Source organism: Tarenaya hassleriana, unplaced genomic scaffold (assembly GCF_000463585.1).
Source record: "Tarenaya hassleriana unplaced genomic scaffold, ASM46358v1 Cleome26, whole genome shotgun sequence".
NCBI classification, from domain to species: domain Eukaryota; kingdom Viridiplantae; phylum Streptophyta; class Magnoliopsida; order Brassicales; family Cleomaceae; genus Tarenaya; species Tarenaya hassleriana.
The window spans coordinates 2,139,478-2,154,876 of record NW_010965869.1 but is presented as its reverse complement, the minus strand read 5'-3'; the positions used below and the strand labels follow the sequence as shown (position 1 = coordinate 2,154,876).

Genomic DNA, 15,399 nt, shown 5'->3' with positions numbered 1-15,399 from the left:
GGGGGGGGTTACAACCTTAAGTATGAAATCATGTCGCTATATATATATTACTTTTCAGACTTAAATTAAATGATTTTAATTAGTTGAATATCAGCCTTTTTTTAATTTCTGAAAAATAATTCATACTATTGTTATCAAAATTAGATAACTATCGAAGGTTACAATTAACCCGCCAGTAACATCGTACCTTTATTACAACGGTATTATATCAAAAATACTCTCTACTTGCTATTTTGATTTCAAGATATATTATTCTCTATCTGTGATCATGTGATCCATGTGATCCGAAATATAATGTTGGTCACATTGGTTATAACATTAAATTTTTAATATTTTTTTATCAAATAATTAGTGAGATATTTAACGTTATGACCAATGTGACTAAAATTATATTTCAGATCATATGGATCATAGGATCACAGTTGAAAAATGGTATATCTTGAAATGAAAATAACAAACGGAGGATATTTTTGACAATACCTCTATTGCAACATATATACTCACTTCACCCGTCCAAGTCTATTATCCTTTTGATATTATATATTTCCATAGATTTATTACTATTATTATTATTATTATTATTAAAAAGATATATGTTTTTTTATCTAATTGATGGTTGCTGCACGAAAAAAGTCAAATGCATAGTTTTTTTATTTAACATTTTTTAATTTTAGACAATTTTCTATCTCTCGAATTTTCACCATCTTTCAGTCCCCATCTTAGCTTTATTTTTGTCCCAGATGCGAAGCTTGCCCACCAACCATATCTTCTTCTCTTTTATAAGAAATATAAATCCATCAATCACTTTTTATTAACATGGGTCTTTTTGTTTACATCTGTCCGTTGATAAACGTTATTAAATTAAACCATAGTTAAATTACTGGGTTTTTTTTTCTAAAGCAAGCGTTGCCAGCTGTCTGTTAAAATTAAGTTCATATATCTTTTTCATAATAATTAACCGTGGATTAATTGTAAGATACGGACAGGGTCCTAAACTTAAATATGTATAGCAGCGCATAATAACATTCTATAATACTTTTCGATCGGGAGTTATTTAACCAGCAAAATATAATGATATAATATATTCTTTCACTTTTAGATTATATATTTTACAATATATATATATTTTTTTTTTGTTTTGCTTTTTGTTTGTCTTTTTTATTTTCTCTGTTCACAAGTCAAGTCAGCCTACAAACAACGCGATCTTGGAATCCCCTGGACGTTAGTTTTGCTATTATTGTTAATTATTTAATGCATTTATAAATAAAATAAATAAATAATTTGTATTACCTTATCTGGATTGAGAAATGTAGAACCATGCTATCCAGGAACGATGACAAAACATTTTTTTTTTTTATAATTCGGACGATAATCGGATTTTTGGCCCAATTATATTTCCTAGAAGATCAAAAAAATTCGAATGACAAACCTTTCCAAATAGAAACTCGAATTTGAGAAGAAATTTTGTTCATTTCCTTACCGGTAGGATGTCAATTTTGACCCGAAACTCGAAACTTGGTCCGATCCGATCATAAAATATAGCGGATTTTGAACCGAGATATTTGGATCCAAAAATTTTCAGGCATTCGGACCAAACTCAGATGGAGCTTTAGACTGGCCCAAAAACACGATTTTTTTTTCAAAAAAACTAAAAAATAATAAATTTTAAAGAACAAATTTAGCGAATCGACCCGACCCGAATCCAAACCCGATGTCTATAGGGTCGGGCTTCGAATTTGATGATTTAGGTCTAAAAAAATCGGATCGGATCGAGTCTAAGCCAGAAACCGTCATGCTAAGTGTAGGTTTGGTTCGATTTGATTGACACCTTTACTTATCAATTGAACTACTCAATCTTGATGATGATAAAGCATTTCAATAATTTATTTTATCTTATCTATAACTCGAGATGACTTTCGATTTTATTTCTTAAAGCAAAATCATGAATTGCTGAATGAATAAAACATAATTCAAGTGAATGGACCACACCAGTGGCGGATGCACGTTAAGGGCAATGGGGGCAAAGGCCCCCATTAGTTTAATTAAAAACTGTATTTTTCTTTTTGTTCATTTCCTTACCGGTAGGATGTCAATTTTGACCCGAAACTCGAAACTTGGTCCGATCCGATCATAAAATATAGCGGATTTTGAACCGAGATATTTGGATCCAAAAATTTTCAGGCATTCGGACCAAACTCAGATGGAGCTTTAGACTGGCCCAAAAACACGATTTTTTTTTCAAAAAAACTAAAAAATAATAAATTTTAAAGAACAAATTTAGCGAATCGACCCGACCCGAATCCAAACCCGATGTCTATAGGGTCGGGCTTCGAATTTGATGATTTAGGTCTAAAAAAATCGGATCGGATCGAGTCTAAGCCAGAAACCGTCATGCTAAGTGTAGGTTTGGTTCGATTTGATTGACACCTTTACTTATCAATTGAACTACTCAATCTTGATGATGATAAAGCATTTCAATAATTTATTTTATCTTATCTATAACTCGAGATGACTTTCGATTTTATTTCTTAAAGCAAAATCATGAATTGCTGAATGAATAAAACATAATTCAAGTGAATGGACCACACCAGTGGCGGATGCACGTTAAGGGCAATGGGGGCAAAGGCCCCCATTAGTTTAATTAAAAACTGTATTTTTCTATGTAAATTTTTACAAATTTGCAAATAAAATTAGAAATGCCCCCATTTATAATAGAAAAAATTATGTTTGCCCCCTGTTGAATAATTTTCTAAATCCGCCACTGGACCACACCCTTCTGTTGTACGATCAGTAGACTCCATTGTTCGGCAAATCAACCCATAAGATGAGGATGAATAGCTTTATAAGTGAAATCAAGCAGCTTTATAACTTTTTTTTTAGGTAACCGGGTATCCCAGGCCCAGAGGCCCAGACTAATCCCGACCCACGCGCACGACCCTGTAACACACACGTGGGATGTGAAACACCCGAAGGTGGCAGGAGGAGAATCTCCATACTCTGGGTGTTGAACTCACGACCTCGTTTACAAGAAGGGGGTTCTCAAACCAACAGAGTTGGAGATTTCCCCAAGCAGCTTTATAACTTACTCTAACAAGAGCAAAGATTTCTAGAAATCGATTCTAGAATATATCTATCAAACCTCATGAGATGTAATTGGGTTGAAGGATCGATAAACTTACGCATTAACAAAAAAAAAATACCTACCAGACTCTCCTCCAATATCCTAGAGATCGCAGTTTAACTAAATGAAGTGGTTTTCCAGTAAAAGAGAAGGATATTACTCGCTAATTCCAAACTGGAGGAAGCTTCTTCATCTTCTTGTAATAGCAAGCAAGAAGACGGTGACAGGGTCAAACCCTTTTTTTTTTTTTTTTTGTTGAAACACTGACATTGCAAATTGAATCCTTGACAACTGTCGACAGGAGGAACACATCGGTTGATAAATTGAATATCATAAACCAAACGTAGCAATGGGCGGCCTGGTGCGCATAACGAGAGTTCGGAAAAAGAACCCCATTGTATGCAAACCTTACGTTGTAGAGATCACAATGACAACACCTTACATCCTGAGAAGAGATTTTCCACCAGCATCGTGACGAATTCTGAAGCTTGGCCATATGATTATGACCTTTCTCTTAGCAGGCAGCCACCGGAGGAGGAGGCGTCATGGTTTGGAGATGTTATTTGGGTTAATATAATCTTAAAGAGAGCCGACGAGTTATACTAGATGGGCCTCGTTGGCATTCTTTAACGAGAAAGCCCGCAAAGCAAATACTGTACAAAATCAATGTCAGAAACAGAAAGGACGCTCATATGTAAGTAAAAACTGAGAGGTCTTTTGCGCCAAAGGAAAATTCTCACCGACATATGAATTCCATAAGAGGCAGTAGAAGAAACATTCCAAAAACCGTAGTTTAGGAGAAGAAACAAGTAACATGGAGGGAGCTCAAAGCATAAAGTTTAACCCTAAACCGCCAAAAAACAGAAGAAGACGCTTCTCAGAATTCCCTCCTACAGCCTCTACTCAGACCAGACCACCTGAAAAACCACTCAAGCAAGCTTTTTTTGGAGGACTCAAGATTCAAAACAACTAAAAAGCCAATCTATTCGACAAGGTTTCTCTTCAGGTATGTGATATGCAAAAAGTTGCAATATCCCCGGTCTCTTACTTCTAGAAACGAGTGGGGTGAGGACCCATTTGCTCTATGTGTCATCTCTGAAGCTGTAAGCTGATATCTTATCTACAAAGACTTTGGCGAGGGAGCTTCCCACAGCTTTACTTTCTTGTCAACACTTGACGTCGCTAAAAGCGACACCTGTCTCTCCCCTGCACAAACCCAGAAAAAAAAAATAAGAACATGAAATGCTGAAAGAAGGCTGGGACAAACATATACAGATAGGAATCAGTGCAGTGTCTCAAACGCACCAACTATGACAGGTTTTGGCGCCCATGAAAGGCATGTGATGTCCCCTACACAAACGCAAGACTTGAATTAATGTATGGTCAATCAGGGTTGTCCACAGAAAGAACTCCGAAGGAACGAGGAAAACAAATGACCTTCATGTGCTTTCTCAGCCGTATCCAACGCATTTCCAGTTACAGCACACAGCCATTGCAGCGTGGAACCATGAGTTGCTGCCAGTATCTTTCCATCAGGAGATAGGCTGAGCCGATCATAGTGCAGAGGATTGCCGCTGGAGTCACTAAGTGGAATCGGGAAGACCTTCAAAGTTTTCGGATCCTCGTCGAGTTGATAGCGGACTTCAAATGACAAATGTGAGATTCAAACCAGAGAACAGCAGCCATAGATTTAGATTGAATGAGATCATTCCATATACAGATATCGTAAACAAATAACTTTATGGGAGTGTACTAACCATTGATGTTCCAAATTCTTATTGAACCATCCTTTGAAGCTGTGATGATTTGTTCTGAGTCTGGAGTGAAGCATAACCAAGTCACCGCACTCTGGACAATAGAAGCTCTAAACATGAAACAAGCACAAGAGAAAAGCAAGAACGAGTCTTTGAAGAAAATCCATGAAATTATCCCATACTATGAAGAGACCAGTGTACCTTATGCCCTTTAAGTTGCATAACTTTTGAAACCTCCTTCACAGAACCATCTTTCATGTATACAATTTCCCACACCTACAAAGCACAATTTATTGAAAATACATGATAAAAAAAATCTCGTCACACTTGTTAAAACACCTTGGCCATCAAAGTAGCGTTTTTAAGAAGATTCACCTTCACATCTGCAGTAAATGCCGCGGCAGCCAGGAAGCGCCCATTTGGTGATACAGCAGCCATGTGGTTCTTCAACTGATTTGTGTCAACATGTCCCAAATTCTTCCCAGTTTTCCCATGCCAAAGTATAATATCAGTACCTGGGGAAGAATAAGTTTCAAAGGAACATGATACATTTCGCCATATCCGAACACTTCCAATCCCATATACAGGAAACGATATGCAATTTGAGTAGTCTGATAGTCCTAAGCCACAACTATTAACTTTTAAATATTTAAAATCACATGGCAAAAACACGTTTGAACAAGAGATTCTCAAAGACAATTTGTCATTATCACATGTAGTGAAAGAAATATGAACCTTGTCTCAAGTTTAGAAATGAATTTGTATACCTTCTGAACAAGAGGCAAAGATGGTACTCCCATCAGCAGTGCCGTAAGTTGCAGTTGCTCCAGATAAGGTCAGGATAGCTCTTCTCTCATGAACACTGTGGTGCTTCCATTTGATCTCCGGAAGAGGAAGTTTCGCTTGCTGCTTACCCTCGTTAGAAGCTTTTGGTTTCTCTTCTCCATACATGTACACAGAAGAACCAGACATGGCATGACAAGCCACGACAACAGAAGACGCATCATCAGCAAATGCAACAGCAGTCGGATGACTTCCAGAAGGAAGATTTATTCTTAAAAATCTGTAAACAAAGCAAAAAATGTCGGGCTATCAGAGAGATCATAAGAACAATCAATTTTCACAACTAATGATGAATAGTGCAATAACAAACAAGTCAGCTTGACAAGTGCATACTTGAAGCTTTTGCTTGAGGCATCATCCAGCTTGAACACCCTGATCACTCCATCACCACAAGCTATTCATAGAAAACCAGAAGAAATATAATCAGAATTTAAAAAGACAAAAAACATTCTGAGTAAAGAAACAAATTTTAGATAAAACATCCACAGAATGATGTAATATCACGTTCAAACTTCAAATATAACCCTCCATCATCTCATGCTCATATAAAGTCGAGAAAATTATAGAAATTTCATAAGACCGAATACCAGGTCACTTTGCTGCATACATGTCAACGATCCCATTATCCAGTGAATAAACCATGGAAACGTAAGATTAGTCCGTAAAAAGAAAAGAAAGAAAAGCGGATGGTTCCACTAGATACGATCTCTAATCAGTATTTTCAATTCCATACACAAGTAGCTAGCAAACTCCAAACAGTGTTCGAGAAAATCTAGCAAAAAGACGCTTCACCTGTAGCCAAGTTCCGACCATCGGAGGAGAAACACAACCCGGTTACAGTATCACCATGCCCTTTCAACGTATTTAAGTCCAAAGGATGACGCCGCTTGGGTTGATCCTGCATTCCACCATCACATTTGTACAAAATCACACACGAGAAAAAGAAAGCATCAAACGAGAAACGAAGAACAATCCGGTAGACGTGTCTCCGAACAACCAAATGCCATTTCTCGCTGCCTTTCTAAAATATCTATGTTGGTCATCTCAACTCGCCCCGATCCCCTAAACTCGGCGTTACAGATTCAGGTTCCGCCATGATCGGGAGCTCACACGTAAATCTACCTTGTCAGAGGAATGAGAGTGAAGCTTGGGATGGGCCTTCTTGGAGAGTGGCTGATTTGATTTCTGATTCCGCGTAGGATCTGGTCGAGGATCCACCTTGGCGATCGATTGCACCTCCGATCTCCGCTTCCGGAAGTAGCTACCGAAGAAAACCACAGCAATCAACGCGCCGACCACAACCGACGCGACGGCAACCAGAAGAACCGAGTCCATCTCTAGATGCGTACGGATTTCTGCGACCCTTTTCCGAATTCCGAACAACAGATTACGACGAGAATAGACGGTGAATCGAGTCGTATTTCGAGTCGTGGAATTGGGTTTGATGAAAATTCTCTCCTCGATTTTAAAACTGGGCTGGGTCTAGGCCCATTATGTCTAAGCCCGCAGAAAAGGTCAGGTTCCAATATAATATATATATAATTCTATTAGCGTTTTCTCTTCCGTATTTGTCCGGTAAGTTGTAACAATAGTTTTTTTTTTGGTTTTACAATAGTTTATAGCAGGTATTCGGATTCGATTTGGTTATATTCAACTTTAGCAATACTCGAATTAATTTATTTCAGATTTAAAAAAATCTATACATTCAGTTTTTATATTGAATTTGATTCAGTTTAATTTAATTCTATTTCAGTTTGGGTTTGGCTCGATTTACATTTTTATTGCTAAAACTATTCATTCAAAACGAAAGTTAGGTTATTTTTTGATATGTTTGGTTTGGTTTTTTTCTATTTTAGAAAAAAATATATAATCATTTAGATTTTATATCGAATTTAATTCGGTTATAATTATTCGTTTTTTCGATTTAGTTCGTTGAGATTTATAAAAATTGTTTCAATCACCCCGACTGTGTTGGTCGAGTGAAATGATTGAGAAAGGTAGGGGATTTTGGTTCCATGTCCGATGTTCGAATAAGGGTGAGGAGACGTACAATTTAATTGCGGTATAGAGGTTCACTCTAAATTTTGGAAGATGTAGTTGGAGCTAAGTTAAAAACTTCGAATTATAAAAAAAAAATGTTTTAATCTAGAGTTGAATGTTAATCGATTGGGTTTTATATTGTCGGTTCAATTCGTAGTAGTTTTATTATATAAATACTAAATAACTAAACTTGACACATATATATTGATGATAATTCAGATTTTGATTTGATATTTACTATATTTATTATTCAATTAGATACATTTTCATAAACCTTTTCCAAAGGTTATCGAACCGAACACATTCAGTAAAACACATAAACCAAATGGAACCCAAATAAAAATAAAATAAAAACAAGAGAAGGGAAGCTTTGTGGGATTAGGGGCGTCTGGCTCTGTAACGAACAGCGGCGTAGCGTTGGATAAAGGCGAGGGCATTGCTTGTGGTCTCCTCAACATTCTTCACCTTCCCTTTAATCGAAGCCTTCACTTTACTCATCCTCCGTCCCTGGAACTGGCTCACGCATGTCTCGGCATCGGTCAGAGCCGAACTCGTCCACGTCTGAAGGCTATTGATGTGCCACTCGAGCTCGCTGCTCGTCATGCTCTCGCTCCCGACTCGGTTCAATTCCTCGATGGCTAGGGTCAGCTGGTTCACGCTGTCTCTTATCTGGGTCAGGCAGTCTCGGACCGGTCCGTACTCCTCCTTGGCCACTTTCATCAGGAAGGCCTTTGTGTACTTGGCCCTGTACAGGCTCACTTTCAGCGCCACTCGGGCCAGGTCTTGTGGGTTTTTCATTGCGCCCGAACCCACGTACCGAGCCAAGGACCGTACGCATAGGTCTGAGTATAGTGTTCTCTCGCACCACGATTTCACGTACGCCCTCGCATCGTAGCCCTTTTCCGGCGTGGCGGCTGCGAAAGAGATGACGAAGATGTGGATGATTAGGAACAGAACGATGGATTTGTTGTTGGTCGCCATTATTGGCAATTGGAAATCTAAATTAGAACCTCTAGGGGAGAAGAGAGAGTTTATATAATGTGTATATGTGTGTGTATATATATATATTGATAAGATATGTGTATAACAGTATATATATATATTATAGATCGATGGGTTGGGAAGGCAGGCAAGCATGCATGCAGGTGGGAAAAAAATACGTAAGAGTATGCATGGTTTTCGTTTGAAGGAAAGGGCTAAATAAATCAGATATTCATTGAGATTTAGAACGTGATGACAGCGTCTTTCTAGACGTAACAAGTTGACCAAGCGATCATTTTCCAGCTCGTAATAATGTGATGATGCATACTATATTATATGCTGTTATTTACTCGCTGGATTTAGTATAATGTTAATATTATTTCGTTACATAAAAATAATTTTAAAAATATCATTAAATTTTATGTCTCGGCTCTCGAGGCATGAGGTGGTATACTTGATAAGCATAAAGGGGTTGACCAGAGAGAGACGCACGTGAAAATTTGACCCAAAGACTGCGGCAAGGTGCGTGTCGCCGGCGAAGGTCACGGCGGAGCTGAAGAAAAGGGCTACCCTCATGCCCGGCAAGATCCCTTTCCAAAGGCCTCCCTTTTTTAAAAAAATCAGATGTTGAAGATCAGTGTTTCCCATTTTTCCTCATACGTCATTCATTATACACGTGCGTACAAACAGGTCGTTAATGGGCGATTGACAAATGTGGGTCGTCGAGATCATATATTCGCGTTGTTAGAAGAACAGCACGAGTACATGTGTATAGGTTTGCATGGCTCATCAAAATATATTAAACAGTATCTTCCCGTGATATATATGGCAGATAATCGGAGAGTTATTATTGAGCTTTCCCAGAACCGAATAAATAAAATAAGAAACAGGAAAAAATTTGAAGCGAAAAGCTAGCATGACAGCATATTTTGATGTATGATTTTGCATAATCATATATACATACATATTGTTAAAGTAAGGAAAGAGCATATTCAGCATCTAGAAGCTCAAATCAGGAAATAGAAATGTGGAGCTGAGTATGGAAAGCACTTAAGGAAAGAAACAGAAAGAGGAAAGAAGACAACTGCATTCAAGAAGAAATGGAAGATTGCTTATGGAGAGGATATTCGATGAATCAAAGAAGAAAGGCGAATATATGAGAGGAGCGAGACATCTGTCTTCTTTGTCGAGATTATTCAGAAAAAAGTGTCTTTGTGAGAGAGATATTAGAGAGCTTTTTTACGGGAAACACTGGTGAGTGTTAACTGAGAGAAGGTGAGATCTACTTGAGGGGGAGCCTTGAAATAACAGGCGACCTGCTCACTGTGCCTGGAAGAGTTCCAGGGTGACACGTGGTGTGCGCTGTGCACAGTGTGTCTTGGGCTGGTAGAATTTCTTGTGATACTGAAAGTTTCATTCAGGGGGAGTGAAACTGGTGAGGGTTGAGTACTACTTGGAAAGTACTGAAGTGTATTTGACTCGTATCAAAGAAATAGAATCAGTTTGGGTTTTTCAATTGGTATCAGAGCAGGTCACCGATCGTAGGAAAGTGTTCCTCTCATATCGGTGTGCGATTCAGTTACACAAAATGGAAGGATTCAAAGATCTACAATCACTCGGAAAGACGACTATGCTTGACTCAACCAACTATGGACACTGGAAAGTTAAAATAAGCTCGTACATCCGTGGACTAGATGAAGACACATGGAGTGCTGTTACTGATGGATGGACTCGACCAACTGATGTCGTCGATGGAGTCATAAAAGCAAAACCAAAAAGTCAATGGACACCTCAAGAGAAGAAAGATTCTGCTATGAATCAGAAGACACTATCGATAATATTCAGCAGTGTGTGTCATGAGGAGTTTGAGCAGATTCAAGGATGTGAAACTGCCAAGGAAGCTTGGGATACCTTGGAACTCATTCATGAAGGAACTTCTAAGGTAAAAAGAAACAGACTTGACATGATTGATCTGCAGTTTGAACGTCTAAGGATGGGGGATGATGAAGGTGTTAAGGAGTTTTGTGGCAAACTGAGTGCATTGTCTAATGAGGCAAGTGTACTTGGTAGGAGGATCAATGATGACAAGCTGGTGAAGAAACTTCTGAACTGTCTACCAACTAAGTTTCATTCACAGATCCTGGTGTTTGAAGGAGTTAATAATTTAGATACAGTCACTTTCAAGGAAGCTGTGGGGACGTTTGTTGCTCATGAACTGAGACTTCAGCTTATGAACGGAGGGAGCTCTACCCATTCAAGAAAAGGAGTGGCTTTACATGTTCCGGAAACTAAGGTGGAAAATCAGGAAGTCAGAAAAAATGTGAAAAACAAGAAGCTGTCTGAAGAGGAACTGCATGAAGAGATGTCTCTTGTTGTCAGAAAATTTAATAAATTTTTCAAGGGGAAGAAGAAATTCAGTCAACAAAATGACCGAGATGCTGGGAAATGTCTGGAGTGTAAAGGCTCAGGACATTGGAAGGCGGAATGTCCAAGTATCACTAAAAGAGAGAGTGTACTGAAGAATCTCAAAGAAACGCAATGCTTTGAGTGTAAAGGATTCGGTCATACAAAGATGGAATGTCTCAAGAGCAAGGGAAAGTCTCTGATTACGCATGAGGAGGAGACCACAGACTATGAAAGTGATGGTGAAGGAGATGATCTGTCAAACTTTGTGGCTTTTTTAGGAGTCATTGAAGAAGAAGATCCAGAAGTGGATAGTGATGGAGAGGAAATCACTGAGGAAGAACTCTTTACAGAAATGACCAAGCTGGTGCATATGAATAAACAACTCATCAGTGAAAAACAACAACTTGAGAAAGAACTCAGGCAAGTGCAAGTACAACTCACAAAGACACAAACAAGAGTTGACTCAGAAAGAGGAGGAGACATCTATTATGAAGTGTAAATTGGAAGAAACCAAGAAGAATCTTCATCTTCTTGGTAATGGCACTGGGAAACTAGATCATCTGCTTGGTATAGGGCGGAACTCAGGTGATCACTCCGGACTTGGGTATCGAGGAAAGATGGAATCCAGTTCCAAATTCGTATCTGGAGGAAACCTGACTCAAGAGGTGTTCGTGCCAAAGTTTAGAAGTCTGCAACCACAACGATTTGTAAGGAACCCAGCCTACAATCCAAGGGAAAGTCGAACTTGTTATCACTGTGGCAAGGTGGGACACATCAGGAGGAACTGTTTCTATTTGGAACAGAACAGAAATGATTCAAGGTACACACGGTCATCTTACAATCCTCCAGGTTGGAATCTCAGATGGATTCGGAAGTCTGACCTTAAATGTAATGTGGCTTATACTACTGAGAGCTGTGACAACACAGGTGTCTGGTATCTTGATAGTGGCTATTCTAGACACATGACAGAGAATCAAGATATATTGAGTGATTTTATGGAGACTCAAAAAGGTGGAAGTGTTACCTTTGGAGACGGCAAGCAAGGTCGAATTCTGGAAAAAGGAACATTAAACTGTGATGGACTGCCAAGATTGACTGATGTTAAAATAGTGCAGGGTCTGAAAGCCAATCTTATTAGCATCAGTCAGCTTTGTGATAGTGGGATGCGAGTTAAGTTTACCAAGAACGCCTGCTTTGTAACTGATGAGACAAACAAGTGTGTGTTGACAGGAAAACGGAATTCTAACAACTGCTATACTTGGGTCAACTCAGATAAGATCTCTGCTCAGAAGTGTCTCATAACGAAGAAAGATGAGCTGGACTTGTGGCATCAACGGCTAGGACATATTAATCTGCGAACATTGGTCAAGCTATCTAAATCAGGTGTTGTTCGAAATCTTTCAGAACTGTCTCACAGTGACAAGTTTGTCTGTAAAGCTTGTCAGCTTGGCAAATAAGTTCGTATTAGACACAAGAAAACAGAGGAGATACATACATCACATATACTGGAACTTGTTCATATGGACTTGATGGGACCAATGCAAACTGAAAGCTATGGTGGAAAGAGGTACGTTCTGGTTTATGTTGATGATTACTCCAGATTCACTTGGGTTCGTTTTTTGCGAGAAAAATCAGAAGCCTGTATAGCTTTACAGCATCTAGTTCTTCAATTGAAGAATGAGAAAGGCATGGTACAACGCATTCGAAGTGATCACGGTGTAAAGAGATATGAAGAAGATTTGAGAAGATTTTGTAATATTTAGATTTGATTTTACGTAATAGAGAAAGAGATGGAGAATAATTGGATTTCTCATTATTCAACATATAATATTACAATATTTATAGTAGAAAACAAAATCATAAAATATCTTATTTAATAAATATAAATATCTAAAATATAAAAATAAAACCAAATCTAAATATTACGTAATCTTCTTAAATCTTCTTCATATCTCTTTATACGCCCCCTCAAACTCAAAGAGATGAGAAACAACTGTTTGAGGTTGAATTCTCCAGAAAATAACGGGATTTGACAATCGAACCTAGGAACCGGTGGATTGTTTGCGGATCTGAAAAAGTCCGGTGAAGCAGAAGCGTGGTGCACATGCACGGTATTGTGGTGTAGTGCGACAGCAATGTCGGCAGTGCAAAAGGCGCGATGGTTTAGCGGTTATGCTGGAAATAGAAAATAAATTGTGCAAATGCACACGGCTAAAGCCAAAAAAAGAAAAAAGAAAAAAAAAGAAGATGGCGCAAATGTGCGGATCGACGATCGGAGTATTCCAATCGACGAGGCTAAAAGCCGAATTCAAAGGCTGATGTGGCACGGATGTGCGGCGCATATGCGCGAGTTGGATTGCACGACAATGAGGTCGGCATAAAAAAAAAGAGTAGCACATCGGCTAGGGTTGACAGTGATAAACACCGTCGTCAGGAAAAAAAAATAGAAAAAAAATGAATGGAAGACGATACTCAAATTGATGATACTATTGGAGTTAGTATATCATCGTCATCTTCATCGTCGTTTTCGGATTCAACGAACATCGTTGTTATAAAAAAAAAATATTTAGAACAGAAACCGAAACTCTGATACCATAATAGAGAAAGAGATGGAGAATCATTGGATTTCTCATTATTCAACATGTAACATTACAATATTTATAGCTGAGGTTGAATTCTCCAGAAAATAACGGGATTTGACAATCGAACCTAGGAATCGGTGGATTGTTGGCGGATCTGAAAAAGTCCGGTGAAGCAGAAGCGTGGTGCACATGCACGGTATTGTGGGGTTGTGCGACAGCAATGTCGGCAGCGTAAAAGGCGCGATGGTTTAGCGGCTATGCCGGAAAAAGAAAATAAATGGTGCAAATGCACGCGGCTATAGCCGAAAAAAAGAAGATGGCGCAAATGTGCGGATCGACGATCGGAGTATTCCAATCGAAGAGGTTAAAAGTCGGATTCAAAGGCTGATGTGGCACGGATGTGCGGCGCATATGCGCGAGTTGTGTTGCACGACAATGAGGTCGGCAGAAAAAAAAAAGAGTAGCACATCGGCTAGGGTTGACAGTGATAAACACCGTCGTCGAAAACCCCCGCGTCAAAAAAAAAATAGAAAAAAAAAATGAATGGAAGACGATACTCAAGGTGATGATACTATTGAAGTTAGTATATCATCGTCATCTTCATCATCGTTTTCGGATTCAACGAACATCGTTGATATAAAAAAAAATATTTAGAACAAAAACCGAAACTCTAATACCATAATAGAGAAAGAGATGGAGAATCATTGGATTTCTCATTATTCAACATATAATATTACAATATTTATAGTAGAAAACAAAATCATAAAATATCTTATTTAATAAATATAAATATCTAAAATATAAAAATAAAACCAAATCTAAATATTACGTAATCTTCTTAAATCTTCTTCATATCTCTTTATACACGGCAGGGAGTTCGAGAATGACATGTTCCAACGATTCTGTGATACTCATGGGATTTATCATGAATTTTCAGCTCCTAAAACACCACAACAGAACGGTGTGGTAGAGAGGAAGAACAGAACACTACAGGAGATGGCGCGATCTATGTTGTTGGCTAAGGATGTTGCTACTTGGTTCTGGGCAGAGGCCATGAGCACGGCGTGTTACTTGATTAATCGGATTTATCTTCGATCTGGAATGGCGAAAACCCCATATGAAATTTGAAAAGGGAGAAGTCCACCTCTCAAGTATGTTCACATATTTGGATGCAAATGCTATATCTTGAATGACAGAGAATACTTGGGTAAAATGGATGCAAGAAGTGATGAGGGATTATTTCTCGGATATGCTCAAAACTCTGCTGCTTACAGAGTATTTAATCTGCGTACTAAGACAGTGATGGAGTCTGCTAACGTCATCGGGACAAAATGGGTGTTCAAGAACAAGTCAAATGAGCTTGGGAAAATAGTTCGTAACAAAGCTCGGTTGGTGGCTCAGGGATATACGCAGGTGGAAGGGGTAGATTTTGATGAGACTTTTGCACCCGTGGCTCGTCTAGAATCCATCCGCTTGCTGCTGGGTGTTGCTTGCAGTCTCAATTTCAAGCTTTACCAAATGGATGTCAAAAGTGCTTTTCTTAATGGGATCCTGCAAGAGGAAGTATATGTGGAGCAGCCCATTGGCTTTGAAGATCCTCATCATCCTGATCATGTTTTTCGTCTGAAAAAAGCACTGTATGGACTAAAACAAACACCTCGGACGTGGTATA

General features: G+C 38.6%; 2 protein-coding genes across 2 annotated transcripts; both read right to left on the bottom strand.

The window, feature by feature from the left end:
- Window positions 1-3,816: 3,816 nt before the first annotated feature.
- On the bottom strand, window positions 3,817-7,130 carry LOC104817009 (transducin beta-like protein 2). Its single transcript, XM_010546063.1, has 10 exons — window positions 6,841-7,130; window positions 6,511-6,616; window positions 6,052-6,112; window positions 5,643-5,938; window positions 5,251-5,390; window positions 5,077-5,151; window positions 4,879-4,969; window positions 4,559-4,762; window positions 4,427-4,471; window positions 3,817-4,327 (listed from the first exon to the last, which is right to left on the bottom strand). Exons 1-10 carry the CDS (start codon window positions 7,051-7,053, stop codon window positions 4,242-4,244), a joined length of 1,317 nt encoding a protein of 438 aa, XP_010544365.1. The 5' UTR covers window positions 7,054-7,130; the 3' UTR covers window positions 3,817-4,241.
- Window positions 7,131-7,978: 848 nt separating this feature from the next.
- On the bottom strand, window positions 7,979-8,823 carry LOC104817007 (21 kDa protein). Its single transcript, XM_010546062.1, has one exon. It carries the CDS (start codon window positions 8,737-8,739, stop codon window positions 8,137-8,139), a length of 603 nt encoding a protein of 200 aa, XP_010544364.1. The 5' UTR covers window positions 8,740-8,823; the 3' UTR covers window positions 7,979-8,136.
- Window positions 8,824-15,399: the final 6,576 nt, after the last annotated feature.